General features: G+C 44.2%; 1 protein-coding gene across 4 annotated transcripts in view; it reads left to right on the top strand.

Moving 5' to 3' along the window:
* The window catches only part of STAU2 (staufen double-stranded RNA binding protein 2), a 236,053-nt gene that overhangs the window by 75,477 nt on the left and 142,517 nt on the right, over nt 1-18,059 (top strand). For all 4 annotated transcript variants that reach the window (XM_028158725.2, XM_008150332.3, XM_028158728.2 and 1 more), the window contains 4 exons: nt 6,179-6,338; nt 8,029-8,136; nt 11,000-11,212; nt 15,881-16,018. In XM_028158725.2, coding sequence (XP_028014526.1) covers nt 6,179-6,338; nt 8,029-8,136; nt 11,000-11,212; nt 15,881-16,018 — 619 coding nt within the window. The remainder of the gene's footprint in view (nt 1-6,178; nt 6,339-8,028; nt 8,137-10,999; nt 11,213-15,880; nt 16,019-18,059) is intronic.

The raw sequence follows: 18,059 nt of genomic DNA, 5'->3' as shown, positions 1-18,059 counted from the left end.
TATCTTGAAGATACGCCAAATCTAAAGACTTTTTTGGGGATCTACAGAAAAGAAAGCTTTTACGTTATTTGAAAATTAATTTGTTTGTTTAGTTTTTGCAAGACTTAGAGCAGACCGAGGACAAAGAGGCTTGGACAAAGGGGCCTGACAGCAGCCTTGATCAAACTTGGACGGTCAGGCCATGTGGCCCGTGGTGGCCATTATTCTGACTTGTCTCTCTCGCTGGGTCCCTCACTGGGGCCTGTGTGAACCTGGTTGGCTTGACAGACTGTAAAGACCTGGAGTTTCATCTTGTAGTTTTTGGTTGCAGCAGCTGTTCAGTCAAACACTCTTGAGTTCTGTTTTTGGACCTGAGATGTGAGAAGAAGCCTTAGGTGCCCTGGCCTGCCAAGGACACAGCCAACTTAAAAGAGAAATACGGACACAGGCAGAGGGGGTGACAGATCTCTAAGCGCTCCCCGAGCTCTGAGGTTAGGCAGACTTGAGGTTGACTCCCAGCAACTCCGTTACCTGTCCAGGCGACCACGGGGACATCTGTCTCACCGGGGACATCTGTCTCACCAGGCTGCCGTGAGGATTAAGGAGAAAGAGACACGGGCACCCGAGCCCGGTGCTCTGAGGCAGGGCTGCGTGGCCCTTTGCAGTCTAGTCACAGGAGCTGAGGTGCAGGACGTGAGGTTGTGGGGCATCGGTTCCTTGAGTGAGGATTGTGTCTCGTCCCCAGGAACCGAGTCAGCAGACCGGGGGCAGAGCACGGGAACCCGCACTTTAAGCCCGCACTACAGATACGGAGGAAGGGGGAGTCACACTTTGCAAAATACACTTTGGAGGTCGGTGGGTAGAAGCCATTTGACCCTGAAACTTTGATAGCTTGGATGGGTGCGTTTTCCCGGCTCATCTTCTCACAGTAATCGCTGTGGGGACCTAAGCATTGACCACAACATTCTAATTAAGAAAAACCATTCAGGAATAGCAGTGTAAGCAGTGTGTCTCTGGGTCCGGGTGAGACCATGTGTCCCTGGATCAGGGTGAGGCCTCGTGCACCTAGGCCCGGGTGAGGCCACACGCCCCTGGGTCTGGGAGAGGCCACATGCCCCTGGGTCCGGGTGAGACCATGTGTCCCTGGATCCGGGTGAGGCCTCGCGCGCCTAGGCCCGGGTGAGGCCAAGTGCCCCTGGGTCTGGGAGAGGCCAAGCGCCCCCGGGTCCGGGTGAGGCCACGTGTCCCTGGATCTGGGTGAGGCCTCGTGCACCTAGGTCCGGGTGAGGCCACGTGCCCCTGGGTCTGGGAGAAGCCACGCGCTCCCGGGTCCGGGTGAGGCCATGTGTCCCTGGATCCGGGTGAGGCCTCGCGCGCCTGGCCCGGGTGAGGCCACGTGCCCCTGGGTCTGGGAGAGGTCACGCGCCCCCGGGTCCGGGTGAGGCCATGTGCCCCTGGGTCCGGGTGAGGCCTTGCGCCCCTGGGTATGGGTGAAGCCGGATCCTGGGTCCGGGTGAGGCTGTGTGCCCCTGGATCCATCCGGGTGAGGCTGGGTCCCGGGCCCGGGTGAGGCCACGCGCCCCTTGGGTATGGGTGAGGCCACGTGCCCCTTAGTCCGGGTGAAGCCGTGCCCCTGGGTCCGGCCGAGACCAAACCAGAGGGAGTCGGACCTCCGTTACCACCATTTGTCCACCATCCAGAGCTGAGGGGTCAGTGCTGACATGTACACATAAGGAACTGGTGGACATTGAAATTGGGTCTCAAAAGAACTGTTGGTCCAGAAAGAAACTCACTACAGACTGATTCATTTGCCTGTCAGCATAACTATTATTGCTCGTCTCACATTCAGTTCTCATAAGTATATATCTAGTGACATATGATCTCGCTCATCTAGGGGAAATGATGAACAACATAGACTGAGGAACAAGAACAGAACCAGAAGCAAGGAGGCATCGATCGGACTATCGGGCCTCAGAGGGAGAATAGGGGAGGGTGGGGGGAGGGGGAGAGTTCAACCAAAGGACTTGTGTGCATGCATATGAGCCTATCCAACGGTTAAGTTCAACAGGGGGTTGGGGCATGCGTGGGGAGGGGGGTGGGATGGGAATGGGGGGATGAGGACAAATATGTGACACCTTAATCAATAAAGAAATTTAAAAAAATAAAATAAAATAAAAACTAATGTGTAGAAAGATGTTTATCACTTACCATAAGTACTTGACCAAAAAATGAGCTCAATGCTTGAAATAAATAAAAGTAGAAACAGGAACTCCATTAATTAGCACATCGATTTAAAGTTAATAATGTTGGAGTGTGTCTTTGCCAAAGGAAATAAATATTTAGAGACCAGGACATAACACACACAAACACACACACACACACACATACACACACACACACACTCACAGCATTCCGCATTGTCCAATCTGAGGGCCATTAGGAGAGTGTTCTGGTTAATCTTAATTGTCATGATGATATGAGGAGATGTGATCTACGAGTTATTCAGCCCATGTGGGTAGGTTATTAAGAACCATTGTTAAGTCAGGGGATGGAGTGAGAGGGAATGCAGCTAGTCAGGCGTCCGGTTTCGCTATTTCCTGTTGTTAGCGCTAGAATGTTTCAGAACACAGCGTACCAAATTTCCCTGTGATACTTCTGTGGTATAATTTATATATACATATGTATCCACATGCACGCACATACTACGCACACACAGAGCCAGGCTTGATGGCCAAAAAGGAAGAGGCCCCGAGGGCTCTTTAGTGTACAATTAATATTTTGGTTAGAAAATCAGCAGATTGTTTCAGTATGGTTATGTGTGATGACATCATATTCCAGTAAAGTTATAATGAACAGAAATTTTGTTTGTCTCTGTGGCAAACCGAAATGGGTTTTGTAATTGTCAGCAGGCCAGAGTGATTACTGTGGCGCCCACTCCCTCTCCCGTAGTTAAGGGTCTGCTCGCATTCCACTCGCGGACCTCTGCTTTCAGGAGTGTGTAATTGACTGGAAACATTCGCTCCGTGGGGAACACTGGCCGTGTAAGATCTCAGGAGTCCATTTCTGATGTCAGGTTGTCTGTTTTAAAAGGCTTGGTCGGTAGTGGAACCAGTTTAAGACATGCATCGAGCCTAGCCGGTGTGGCTCAGTGGTTGAGCGTCAGCCCGTGAACCAAGAGGTCCCTGGTTTGATTCCTGGTCAGGGCACATGCCCAGGTTGCAGGCTTGATCCCCTGTTGGGGGCGTGCAGGAGGCAAGCCGGTCTATGTCTCTTTTTTATCGTCGATGTTTCCCTCTCTCTCCCAAATTGATAAAAACATATTTAAAAAAACTTGAAGACCCTTAAAATCTTTCTGCTTCTGTCTCACCTGTTCTTAAAACTTTCTAAGTGTTAACTTAGTCAATTTTCCCATCAGTGAAGTGCTCTTATTTAAAACAAACAAAACATGCATCGAGTTCTGTAGAGGTGGGGAAATGAATTTTGTGGGACACAGAAATCACCTGCATCCATCCTATTGGTCTGTCCAAATTTCTGCATTAAAATAATTTAAAATGAAACAGGTAACAGGAGATTGCACTTTAGTACACTAGTTATTGGAATCAAAGAGGGAAAAAAAAAGTGTGGTTTTTAATGCCTTTGAGTCTTTGCATGTTTAAAAAAAATAGTCCGTTACGACAAGTAATTTTTTTTCTTCCTTTAACTTTTTCATCTTTGCCAATTAAAAATGAGAATGTATGACATAATAAAACACATTTAAAAATACTTTTATCTTAAAAGAAACTAATGGGAAAACTGCGGGCCAAGAAAATTGACTCTAAGAATTTAAAACAATGACTTTCTCCCTCCTCAGACTCTGGCTTTCTCCACTGCTAAGTGCCTCCCTGACGTGGTGGTGTTTCTTTTCTGATTGCGGCCTGCTTTCATTCCTTCACTGCCGTCTACTATTTCCCCGGCCTTTTGATCACTGGCGTGAGTCAGAGCCCAGCCTCCAGCTCTCCTTCTTGGTTCCTTTCTGCTTTCTTTTCCCAGGTGCTCATCCACGCACATGGTTTCGGTTAGTGCCTGCCTCCCACAGCTGCAGGGTCAGTGCCGACCTACACGCTTGTCCGGCACCTTCAGGAAACCTTCACCTTTAGTCCCATCTGCCCACAGATTCTTACGGGATGGCCACTGTGCAGTTGATCACAGGTTGAATAGAGAGCACCGCTCCATGGATGTCCACTCGTCATCTAAAACGACTAGGGCGTCGATTGGACTTCTTTTTGCTGGGATACAGACATTTTTCAGCACTGGAGTGGTTTTGCACTTAAATTTTCAGCATTATTATAACGCACCATTCCATCCAAATCAGTCCTGTGAGTTTTGCTCATTCATTTGACTTGACCTGTGCGTAGCGTTTGACACTCAACCCCTCGCCCTTCCATGATAGACTTTCCCACTTGGCTTCCAGAAAGGAGGACACCCTGCCAGCCTGGATTTCCTATGTGGCTTTAAAGTCCATCGATATATTGAAGATTCCCAAATTTTATTCCCACCTTGGACCTCTTTTCTAGAGTCCAGACTCGAGTCCAACTGTCCGTTTGACATCTCCATGTGGATGTCTAAGAGGCCTAATACCTTCACACCTTCAAACCAGAGCTGCTGTCTGCCCACCAACATCCCCTCCCTTGACTCCGCTCTCCTATTCGGTAGCCAGTTCTTGGGCAAACCTTGTCTCTCTACGTTTGAAATTCACTTGGAATCCACTGCTTCTCGTCACTTCTTCTGCTGTCACGTTCGTTCAGGCCTCGGTCACCTTTCCCGTGTTACTGCGCTAGTTTCCCAATAGATCTCCTGGCTTCTACCACCCTTCCCTATAGTCTGTTCTCTACATAGTAGGTAGATGATCCTTCAAAAATGTGAGCCACACCATGTCACTTCTCCGGTGGGTGCCATTTCACTCCATGAGTGGAAGTCAAGTCCTTACAGTGATTTCTAAGGACATCCCTAGGCGACCTTGGCCACCTCCTCTTATCTCATGGCTTTCCTTTCCTCTCTCCCTCGACTCTAAGAAGATGGACATCCTCTGAGCTACTTGAACGTGCATGGCATGCTGCTGTCTCAGGGCCTTTGCACTTGACATTGTCTGCTTCCGCTGCACTGTCCCAGGGGATCTGCACGGCTTCCTCCCTCACTTACTTTAGGTCTTTGCACAGTCGTCATCTCAGTGAGGCCCTCCCTGGCCACCCCCTCTCACACCCACCTCCCTGACACTTCTGAACCTGGGCCTCTTTTACTGTTTAACAGGTGTCTCTAACATGCTGTGTTCTGCATATTTACCTTATTTCTTTGCTGCACTTTAATGTGTGTCATTGTCACGTTCCCCTGTCAAATAATTGCTGCGTTAATGGGTTTTATTGCATATCACCTTAATTTTTTCCTTCCTGATGTCTTCTAGGTTTGTTCTTTCTTCTGACACCCTCTTGTATCGTCTCAAGTCCACATCACTGCAGCTCTTCAGTAGCTCCACTCTACATCAGGCTCATTCAACTCAAACCTGCCAAAATCTTTACCTTAAACACATTGTATTATTATACTTTCTACCTACAAATTGGGTTAAACTCCCTATTCTTTTTGTTGTTGAATCTGAACTTATTTCCTTGCAAAGAACTTATTTTCACTTTGGAGGAGTAACTCCACCTCCCTGGCCTCCCATTTCTCACCATAACGATCTGCTAAAGGCACAAGAGTCTGCGTGTTGTCACCGGAATGGCCTTGCTCGTCGCCATCCTCTGGTGGCTCCCCGGCCTTCAGCACCAGACCATTGGCCCACTCCCGTCAAAATCTGTCTGAAAACTTGAAGTTAAAATTTGAGCCCTGGCCGGTTTGGTTCAGTGGATGGCGCGTTGGCCTGTGGACTGGGGGTCCCGGGTTCGATTCCGGCCAAGGGCACATGCCCGGGTTGCGGGCTCGGTCCCCAGTGTGGGGCGTGCAGGAGGCAGCCAGTCAATGATTCTCTTTCATCATGGATGTTTCTGTCTCTCTCTCCCTCTCCCTTCCTCTCTGAAATCAATTAAAAAATATTTAAAATAATTTGGTTAGGGTTCGTAGAGGGCCTAGCACATTCTATGGTTGGTATCACTTTAAACAAAACAAATCTGATTATAGAGTGATTTTTTTTTTTTTTATCGGACTAACATTCCTATTTTCTTTTCTTTAGGTATCATTGCCCGATGCCTAAGATCTTTTACGTTCAGCTGACCGTAGGAAACAATGAGTTTTTTGGGGAAGGGAAGACTCGACAAGCTGCTAGACACAACGCCGCCATGAAGGCCCTCCAGGCGCTGCAGAACGAGCCCATTCCCGAAAAGTCCGCTCAGGTGTGCTGCTGCTGCAGGGACGGTCTCTCTCCAGGTCCCGGGAGGTGATCCAAAACACCAGTGTGTGCATTTCCACGAACAGAAGAAACAACCTCTTCTGATAGGAAGGAAGGGGAGAGTGGCGATCTCTGTTGATTTGCTTCTCAGATTGATTACCTGTCTACTCTCCTAGACTTGTCCTTGCCAAGATGACCTTGCCTTTGAGAACTTGGGTTCACCAACGGAGTGCACCTCCCAGGCAGCTCAGGATCTTGGAATGTGTACAAGGACGAGAAATAGCATTCACTTCCTTTGAGTTTAATGCTACATTTATTTATTTATTTTTATTTTTTTAAATATATTTTATTGATTTTTCACAGAGAGGAAGAGAGAGGGATAGAGAGTTAGAAACATCGATGACAGAGAAACATCGATCAGCTGCCTCTTGCACAACCCCTACTGGGGCTGTGCCTGCAACCAAGGTACATGCCCTTGACCGGAATCGAACCCGGGACCTTTCAGTCCGCAGGCCGACGCTCTATCCACTGAGCCAAACCGGTTTCGGCTAATGCTACATTTATTGAGCGTGATTTGTGTTGTGTTGATTTGGAATCGAAGGATTTAAAGTGGAGGAGATCATTATGGATATTTCCAGTCCTGCTTAATTTTTATGACTGAGGCTATGGAGGCTTTTGTTGACCCATTCTCATGGCTTCAGCTGCCTTCTCTATTGACTTTAGAAGAGTATCTGCAGCTCAGGCATGTGTATGAGTCCTCCTCTTACTGAGCTCTCCTCTTAGTTATTTCACACCATACACTTCCACCTCGACAGTCCCCCACGCCTGCTGTTCCTCCTCCCGGGGGCTGATCTGGTTAATGGCAGACATAGGTGTTTTTCTCCTGGACATGTTCATTAGGACACTTAATCTGTTTTCCCACTACATCACAAGCCTCCTGACGAAGGCGGACCCTCCCTTTATCTCTGTTCCTTACACTACGTCCAGCATATCTGGGTCCTCCCTCCAGAAGTATGTGCTAAATAAGTAAGTGAATTGGTGCCAGGGCCAGACCCAGAGCGCCAGAGTCCTGGTTTGCATCCCTTATTCTTCCTACAGCTTAGTTTTCATAGAAGATGCAGTATCATGTTTTAACACCAGTGGAGGTACTGTGTGTATGTGTGTGTGTGTGTGTGTGTGTGTATAGAGGTTTAAAAAAATACATATTTTTATTGATTTTAGAGAAGAAGGGAGAGGGAGAGAGAGAGAGAAGCATCAGTGATGAGAGAGAATCACCAATCGGCTGCCTCTTGCACACCCCACTCTGGGGATCGAGCCCACAACCCAGGCATGTGCCCTGACTGGGAATCGAACCATGAGCCTCCTGGTTCATAGGTTGATATTCAACCACTGAGCCATGCCGGTTGGGCTGGATAGAGATTTTTAGAGAACTGGATAAACTCAAATTGGTGTATGGTTGAGTAAAAGACTTTCATGCTGAGCATTTATTCTACTTTGAGGGGAAAAATGAAAAGTTATACAACACAGAGCCTCAGAGCAGCTCTTGCCTGCTGTGCTTACAGGGACCCCACAGGACCAGTCTGGGATTTCTGTTTCCTACTCTATTTTCTGTTAGATGGGCCCTCCTGACTGTAGACTGTGCGAAGTGTGTTCCAAAGTGAAGACTCACTGCCATCCTGTTTTTTGTGATTTAGAATGGCGAATCCGGAAAAGAAATGGATGATGACAAAGACGCCAATAAATCTGAGATCAGCTTAGTGTTTGAAATTGCTCTGAAGCGAAATATGCCCGTCAGTTTCGAGGTATGTGCTCAGATGAGAGCTTCCCACCCTCACCCCTGCCCCTCACTAACTCAAATAAGCAACCCACTAAGTGAAGTTAGCTGGTATCCTCGTGTCCTGAAAGAGTGAGTGTGCTTCCTTACGTTCACACTCTGTCAGGCAATGAGGTAGGCCCCGGGGAGAGAACTTTTTTTTTTTTTTTTAATATATTTTATTGATTTTTTACAGAGAGAAAGAGAGAGGGATAGAGAGCTAGAAACATCGATGAGAGAGAAACATCGATCAGCTGCCTCTTGCACACCCCCTACCGGGGATGTGCCGGCAGCCAAGGCACATGCCCTTGACCAGAATCAAACCCGGGACCCTTGAGTCCGCAGGCCGACGCTCTATCCACTGAGCCAAACCGGTTTCGGCGGGAGAGAAGAACTTATAGAATGTCATGGATTCCTGCATGTGCCTGACCAGGAATCGAACCGGCGACCTCTTGGTTCCTGGGTTGATGCTCAGCTGCTGAGCCACACTGGCCGGGCTCCTGCTCACCTCTCTCGCTTTTCCGTATTGAGCCATCTGTATATATGATATCTCAATTTTCATCGTAAAATTTATTTTCTCATTGTAAGTTAATTTGTAGTGCTCTAGAGGGTTCGGTGTTTTTAATAGGATCAAATTGAAAATATCCAAGTTAGTATTTAGTGACACACGTATTAATATCCAGTTTCTTCTGTACTTGCCAAAATATGTTTACATTTCACTAAGCCACTAAGTAAGCAGCTGTCTTCTTTGCATCTAGATAAATAGGTCACAGAAATATTTATAAAATTGTGTGACATTAAAAATAGGAAAAGTCATTTTCAAGATTATAATTCCTTCTATATTAAGAGGGTACTAATTTTGCAACTCAAATACCTAGGAAATAGGCAAAACCCAGGAAATAAGCTGACACGGTCGTGGAGTGTCCTCCTTCCAATTGGGGTGACGTTCAGCACTAGAAAGCTCCCACATTTAACTCACTAGCGGGATCGACTGACCTCGGCTGAGAACCTGTGTGCTTTCTTCTCAGACACAATTCCTACAAACGGGGCTGCCTGGTGTCAGCCTGCAGCAGACGGAAAGCAGCATCCTGGGGAAGGCAGGGGCAGAATGCCCCGGAGGGCTTACTAGGCCCAGCAAGAAGCGACAGGGACAGATGCAAAACCAATCAAAGTGATTGCATAGACTCAAACTATTGGATTTGGGCCTTCAAGGCTACAGTGAATAGGGACAGTTCTATCAGTCTTAGAAGCCCTTGGCGGCATCAGTATACGTTACAGAATATTTGATGTTCAAATGGTGACCTCCTGCCAGCAATAAAAGGTTAACTATTTGGTTTTCTCTAATAAGTCAGGACAGTATATATGTGTTTTTTGTTTATTTTTTTACATTTTATTTTATTGTTGACAGTATTACAGTACAGTTGTCTCCCATTTTCTCCCTTTTGGCCCACTTCACCCACCCCCACCCACCCCCGCCTTCCCCATGCAATCGTCTGTGTCCATGGGTTATGCACATATGCTGTTTGGTTAATCTCTACCTGTCCCCTTCCTCCCAACACCCCTCCCCGTTCCCACTGAGATCTGTTATTTTGTTCCGTGCATCCATACCTCTGGACCTATTTTGTGTGTGGTTATTTTTTTAAATTCAGGAGGATGGCCAGCAAATGGGTTAAAATAAGCAGTTTTGGCATTTCAAATAGTAAACTTAGATTACTTGGAAAGCATGCTGATCATAAGTTCCTTATCCCTAGCAATGTTGAATTCCTGAACTATTGTGTTGTTTGCTTTCTTTTCCTCGTTGGTATCCAGTATTAAATGACAAACTTTTAATATGCTGTTAGGTAGTAAACTGTTTAACTCAGGAGGGTACCTTTTATAGCTTAAAATGGGAAGGAGACGGAGGTTTTGAGCACTTTCCTCGAAAGCTGTCTTACTTGAAATGAGCACATTGGTACAGGGTTTGGGAGCATTCACAGCTGACACATTCACAATCCATAACCCTAGAAAGCGAGGAGTTTTTATGGCATATCGGCTAACCTTTTAAAGATCATGTCACAGAGAGTAAACATTCCTTTCTATAAAACAGCCTTTGAGGTTTCTGTCAAAAGTAGGTTATTTTTGAGCGGCTTCCCCAACAGGACTCGGGATGGCTGGTAGAACTCCCTTAGGACGTGGTCCCCTCCAGGAACGTACCCTTCCAGAGAAAATGCAATACGCACCCATTATCATTCTCGGTGCCCTGTGTACCTAACGTAATGTGATGTGTTTTACGTTCTTAATGTCTATAATACTATCAACAATAAAACTAGATTAAAAAATACATATTTTTATTGATATCAGAGAGGAAGGGTAAAGAGAGCGAGATAGAAGGATCAACAATGAGAGAGAATCATTAATCGCCTGCCTCCTGCACACCCCCTACTGGGTATCGAGCTTGCGACCCAGGCATGTGCCCTTACCCAAATTGAACCCTGACCTCCTGGTTCATAGGTCATCGCTCAACCACAAGCCACGCTGGCTGGGCTAAATTTTTTTTTAAAAAAGAAAAGAAATGGTAACCATAACTAGAATTGCCTGTTTTAAATGGGTAAAAAATAATTTTGAGTGTGAATTGAATGTGTTTACTTAGATTTCTGTTGGCCCAACTGCAGTCTCTTAAGCATTGTAAATATTGTAACTGAAGAGTTCTTATATAATACCTTTCTAATAGGTTTATTAAAGAAATCTATAATTTTGGCATCATTCTTCATTTCTGTTTTGATTATGATAGGAACATTAAGAAAGATCCATGCTATAAGGACACATTCTAAGTGTGCCTGCATGTTACTTACTATTGTATTTGTACTTTATAGGTTATTAAAGAAAGTGGACCACCACATATGAAAAGCTTTGTTACGCGGGTGTCCGTGGGAGAGTTCTCTGCAGAAGGAGAGGGAAATAGCAAAAAGCTCTCCAAGAAGCGCGCTGCGACCACCGTCTTACAGGAGCTTAAGAAACTCCCACCTCTTCCTGTGGTGGAAAAGCCAAAACTATTTTTTAAAAAACGCCCTAAAACCATAGTCAAAGTAAGTGTGTGCTTACGAACATGAGTCAGTTTTACTGTGTAAATATTCCGGTAACTATAGATAAAAGTTTCCCCCCAGGGCAGGCATCTCAACCTATGGATTAGAAACAGTCCCAGAATCAGGGTTGGACGTGTGACTGTAAGTCAGTAACAATTCTGTTTTGCTTTTCAGACACTTGCATACATGTGTTGGTTCATCAAATAATACCTTACATACGTACAGTTTTTTATGGCTTACAAAGTTTTTTCTTGTTCACGATCACCTTTAGTATAGAATACGTCAGTATAAAACACTTTCCCATCCGTGATCACCTTTAGTGTAACTCTCATCATGACTGTGTAAGGTAGAGGATGTTACCCCTAACACATCCAAAGCATTTGTTCACTTTTATTCACCTGTGGAGTAATCTGAACTGGTCTGATCTCTAACCAGTGTTCTTTCTGCACACCACACTGCTATACGTAGTTTCTTCTTAGGACACCTGAAATGGTTAAGGATATGGGGGAGGGGTATGAATAATGCTGACCCTGTGACAGGAGCAGCAGCTAGTAAATGGGAAGCACTCTGTGTGCGGGACTTAGTGTTTATTAATAATTCAAATAATAAGCACCCAATAAGTATTACATATTGTTATTTTATGTCTGATTCTGTCTGTTCACATAGTACCTTGATTTTTAGCATTTTTGTCGCTTCCTTACATGCCTTATACATCTAGGGTCTACAGTTCTTTATACGCAATAGAAGTAGAGAAAATATCTGTGGATGAGTTCCCTTGATTTTTAAGAAAGATAATAAAACTGTCACATTGTCTCATTGGATCCTCTCAGTCAATCCGTGATGTAGGTGTTACATCCGTTTTGCAGACGAGGTCCTTGGGTTTAAGAAGCTCACCCAAGATTCCGCAGCAGAGTCAGGGGTCAGGTCTAGTCACGTGACTGAAGAGCCCCTTTGAAACCGGTTGCTTGGGAACTCCTTTCGGAGTTACGCTGTAGAGTTAAAAACGTAAGACTCCCTGATGATGTCTTTGGGCTTATATCCTGTTTTTAATATTTTCTTCCATGAGATTGCAAAGAAGGCTTTCTGATAAAAGTTTCTGTCCTCAGTGGTTTGTAGAGTGACACTGTAAGAGCTGATATCCAAGGAAGAACTTCATTATCAAGGGTGCTGGTAGTTCATTTCAGTGAAGGGAAGAAACCAGTCATGCCTAGCTTTTTCAGAGCGCCCTTATTATCTGAGTGCATTTGTGCATCTGGCCCTTTGTCTTCGGAATCTGTATCAACAACAGTACCTCTGGCACATAAGACATTCTGATGAAAGAGGCCAATTAAGCAGAAAGAGAGGCAAGGTGCCATTGAAGGAAAGTTATTTGAACATCTTCACGGACTAGGCAACCTCTTCTAACGCCAGACTTAAAGCTTCTCTTGACCTTTTCATTGGTATTCAGTCTTAGACTCATACATTATTGTCTGTGTTTGTCTTTTCTCATGAGTCATTCTGATTTACTTAATCTTTATTGTTTGGTATGTAAATAAAAGGGGAAACCAGGATTTTACCCAAACTAAAAAATTTCTTTTTCTCTCTTCTCACTTTCCCCCCAACTGTTGCAGTATTGTCGCTCTCATTCTTTCTCTTACCCTCGCCCTGGGCGTCGTACTTCATACTCCCCAGGCTTCAATTCCATCTTTCTGTGGGTGATTCTCAAATACTCTTTTGTGCTCTACCCTGCTGCCTGGACATCTTCACTTAATATTTCACAGGCCCCTCAAACTCCGTGCCCCAAGCTCCATGTTCCCTTCTAAATCGCGTTCCCCTCCAGCATTCCTTACCAGGGCCTGGCACCACCATGCAGCTGCTGAAACAGGCACCTGGGTCATTTCTTACTTCTCCCTCACGCCTCACGTCCAGTCCGTCACGCCCTATTGGGGCCGTCCCTTACATAGTTCTTAAGTTGTCCATTTCTTTCCACCCCTCTGCTCCCCTTTGGTCTAAGTCACAATCACCTCTCACCTGAACTAGTACAGTTGGTTTGAAATTGGCCTTCGTGCAAGCACTCTGGACATCAATGGTCTTTTTTAAAAGTGTTAAGTGTTATCTTTTATTTATTTTTTCTTTTTATTGAATTTACGGGGGTGACACTGGTTAACAAAATTATACAGGTTTCAGGTGTGAAATTCTACAACACATTATCTGTACACTGTATTTTATGTTCACTATTCCAAGTCAAGTCTGTCCATCATCATTTATCCCCCCTAGGCCCTCCTCCCCCACTTCCACCCCCTCCCCTAGCAGCCACCACACTATTGTCTGTGTCCATGAGTTTAGTGGCACATGAGGCTTGTGAAGTGTTGTTCACATCTTTGGCCCACCTGGAAAAATGTGATTGCCCATTCAAAAACTTTTAAAAATTGATTTTTATAGACAGGAAGGGAAGGAAAAAGGGAGGAGAGAAAGAGAGAGAGAGAGCAAGAAACATCCATTTGTTGTTCCACTTATTTATGCATTCATTGGTTGATTGTTATATGTGCCCTGACAGGGATCTAACCCACAACCTTGTTGCATCAGGACGATTCTCTAACCAACTGAGCTACCTGGCCAGGGCCTGGTTTCCCATTGAAAATAATACATTTAATATTGAATTTTGAGAAGTCTTTATATATTCTGGATACAAGTTCTTCATCAAATACATAGTTTGCAAATATTTCCTCCAAGCCCGTGATTTGCATTTTTCAAAGAATAGAAGTAAATAATTTCAGAGAAATCCAATGTATTGTCATAGTTATTATTTTTATGGAATGTGATTTTTGGTGTTGTATCTAAGAAATTGTCATGCAACTCAAGTCACAAAAATTCCCCTTGTATTTTCTCCTGGAACTTTTACAGTTTTAGATATTTTAAGTTAATTTTTGAAAACCTGACCAGTGTGGCTCAGTTGGTTGGGCATTGTCTTGTGCACTGAGGGGTTGCCGGTTCAATTCCCAGTCGGGGCACATTCCTTGGGTTGTGAGCTTGATCCCTGGTTTTGGTGGGGGCGGGGGAGCGGGGGGATTTGAGGGGTGGTGGGAGGCAGCCAATCAATAACTTTCTTTCACATTGATGTTTTTCTTCCTCTTCTTCTCTCTCTAAAAATCAGTTTAAAAGCTAAAAAAAATGATATAAAGTACAGGTTGAAAAAATTTTTTTTGCATATGAATATCCACTTGTTCTAGGACCATTGGTCGAAAAGACTATCCTTTATCCACTGAATTGCTTTTGCACTTCTGTGGAAAACCAGTTGACTATATATGTGTGGATCTGTTTCTGGACACTCTGTTTCGTTGGTCTCTGTCTGTCTTTATGCTCATTGTACACATACTGTCTTTGTTGCTATAGCTTTGTAGTGAATTTGAAATCAGAGAGTTTGAGTCCTCCAACTTTGTTCTTTTTTTCAGGGTTGTTTTGGTTATTTGTCTTTTCCATTTCCATATGAACTTTAGCATTGGCTTATTAATTGTTGCCCAAAAAAAGGCCTGCAGGGATTTTGATTGGGAATGCAATGACTTGAGATATCAGTTTGAGGAAAATTAACATTTTTAACAATATTGAGTCTTGTGACCCATGAGCATGCTGTCCATTTATTAAAATCTTACTTAATTTCAGCAGTGTTTTGTAGTTTTAGTGGGTTTTACATAAATTACATCATACTATATGTATTCTGTGTTTGCTTTTCTCCCTTAACATATTTTTTCTCCTGAAATTCATTTATCTTGATGCATGTAGCAATACTTAGTTCATTTTCACTGCCCTAAGTCAAACCATTGTATGCACATGCCATAATTTACATAGTTCTTTTGATGAATATCTAGATTGTTTTCAGGTTTGTTTTGTTGCTTTGTTTTGTTTTGCTATTTCAAATAATGCAGCCATGGATATTCCTGAACATTGGAGCTAGCACATATGGGCAGCTGTTTTCTAGGATATATGGTACATGATGATGACGATGCTGCTAGGGAGTGCAGGGGCCGTCTTTGGCTTTACTACACATGGCCCGATCGTTTTCCATTTTATATTGCCGTTAGCACGGTATAAGCTTCTGTTCCTCCTCATCCTCACCATTTGGGCTGTCAGGCTTCTGAATTTTTTTCTAAATTAATGGGTGTGAAATAGCATCTCACTGTGATTTTAATATGCATTTTCAGAGTCCTAATGAGGTTGATTATATTTTTATAAGTGTTCCATCTGTTAAATAGCTATTCATGTCTTTTGCCCATTTTTCTTTTAGATTGTATTTTTCTTAATACTTTTTCTGAGTTTTAAAATATATATTTTGGCTACCAGATTTATCTTTTTTAATTACAGGTATTGCAAGTATCTCTTCCCAGTTCACGTCTTGTGATCGTCTATTCTTTTGGTCTTTTTTGATGAACAGAAGTGTGAAGAAGCTGTACTGAAGAATTTAAAAGCAGAATAGTTGACCCAATTTATTAGTAATACCCCTGAGCCCTAAATCCCATGCCCGCCTAAGTCTCAGATCCGTTTTATGCTTTTCCTTCATAAATCTTTATAAATGACTCTCATTTATCTTCTCCAGTCACGGTTTTGGGGTATAGGGGAGGAGAGGAGAACCACTTTAAGGATCCAATAACAAGTTTTACAAGCATGTTTTGACATTTTTCTTACATTGTTTTTTAGGCTGGACCTGAATATGGTCAAGGAATGAACCCCATTAGCCGCCTGGCTCAAATTCAACAGGCCAAGAAGGAAAAGGAGCCGGACTATGTTTTGCTTTCAGAGAGAGGAATGCCGCGACGTCGGGAGTTTGTGATGCAGGTATTTCTAACTTTTATACGAGAAGAGTTTTTTTTAACCATTGAAAAAAATCTAGAAATCCTCAGGTCGGAATAGAGATATGGGGGAAGGCCGACTAGGAATTAATAGCGCTATTAATTAATGGCATTGTTTACCCTTACAGCATTGATTCCCTCAACATGGTTGAAACATTCAAGTGTCAATGATAGAACAGACAGAAGAGTGTTGTTATTGTTTTTTAAAAATATATTTCTTTATTGATTTCAGAGAGGAAGGGAGAGGAGAGAGAGAGAGAGAAACATCAATGATGAGAGAGAATCACCGATCAGCTGCCTCCTGACGCCCCCCCCCTCCCCCCCCGGGGATCAAGCCCGCAACCCAGGCATGTGCCCTTGGCTGGCATCAAACCCGGGACCCCTCAGTCCGCAGGCTGACGCTCTATCCACTGAGCCAAGTCGGCCAGGACCAGACAGAAGAGTTTTGAAGGGACTGAGTTCACACAGGTTATTTGGCCCAGAGTGTATCAAACAGAAGGCTCGTCTCCGTCTTACTGTGTTACAGTGTGCAGCCAGAGTCTGTTAACTACTGGGACTAGGAGGCAGACGGAATTAGAAACAAAATTGAGAAGGATGGATGGAGATGGAACAGGGCCAAGAGCATGAACTTTGGGTTTTCAGGAAAATTAGGAAAAGAGAGAGCTGGCTGTCTCCCTAATCACGGGGAGGACTGAGGGACTCAGAATTGCTGGGAGTTTGAACTGCGTGTTGTGCAGCCCAGACAACTGGAGCCTGGTTGCTCGTGGATTTTCAGACGGGCAGGGACTAGCAACATGCCCTCCTCCTTTCAGATCTCATCTGTGCTGCTTCACTTGTCCGCTCAAGCCCCAGTGTTGAAGAAACCTTTGATTTTTTATTATGAAAGTTTCAAACCTATCCAAGGGTGGATATATTTAATAGCGCGCTACGAAGAATAGTGTGATGGCGTGCTGGGGAATATGCCCATCATGCAGACAGAAGTTCAGATTCTTACCACACTTGCTTCAGCTGTTCATTTTTCTTACCTTTTTCCCGCCCTTCTTTCGCTTCCTGAAGAATTTCAAAGCTGTTTTCTATCTGTATGTCCTTTCAGCCTGCATATTTATTTGTTAAAATAAATCTTTATTGATTTCAGAGAAGGGAGAGAGATAGAAACATTAATGATGAGAGAGAATCATTGATTGGCTGCCTCACACATGCCCCACACTGGCAATCGAGCCCACAACCCAGGCATGTGCCCTGACCGGGAATCGAACTGTGACCACCTGGTTAGTAGGTTGACTCCAACACCAGCCGGGAAGCCTACATATTTAGTGTGTATCTCTAACAAGCAAAAAAAGTAGGTTTTTCTTTCATTAGGCCTGAGTCATAAGAATCTTCTAATGACTAACCTATATTTAAATTATCCTTATTGTCCCCAAACTGTTTTTGTTGTAATTGACTTATCAAAGAAACCTTTTCCAATCAAACCCATGGACCTCACCTTCAGTATAATCCTGTTAAAATGAACAGATATTTATGAAGTGCCAAGCATATGGGAAAATTTTTGATACTCAAGCATAGTCTCTTGTGTTGATGCACTTTCCATGTATATCTAAATTTTACCTTCCTTCCTAATTTATAGTCTTTCTCTCACAGTATTCAATGCAGTGGTCTGTATACAGTAGGACCTTCATAAACTTTTGATGCATACTTGCTGCCTGCCTGCGTGAGAGCTAGTGTATTTGGCTGTTGCTGGAGGTGTAAACTTGAGAGGTGGTCACAGATAAACCACTGTGGGAGCCCAGATCGCCATGGAGGGGAATTCATCTGTAGTTAGTAAGCCATTATGGTCAAGATCCGCGGTCACTAACCAGTGGTCCGAAAGGTTGGCGAACGCTGGTCTAGATGTCCTTAGGACCCAGAACAGTGTTGTTCTAGTATCCTCTTTGTAAAATATATGCACCACTTCTTTCTTTTTACATTCTTAGCTCTGAAGAATTCTAGAATGTATACTTTGAACTGCGAAACTTGAAGGGAAAAAAAAT

The sequence above is a fragment of the Eptesicus fuscus genome, chromosome 19, assembly GCF_027574615.1.
Source record: "Eptesicus fuscus isolate TK198812 chromosome 19, DD_ASM_mEF_20220401, whole genome shotgun sequence".
Classification (NCBI taxonomy): domain Eukaryota; kingdom Metazoa; phylum Chordata; class Mammalia; order Chiroptera; family Vespertilionidae; genus Eptesicus; species Eptesicus fuscus.
Note: the sequence above shows the minus strand (reverse complement) of the source record. Positions and strands in the feature narration are given on the sequence as shown.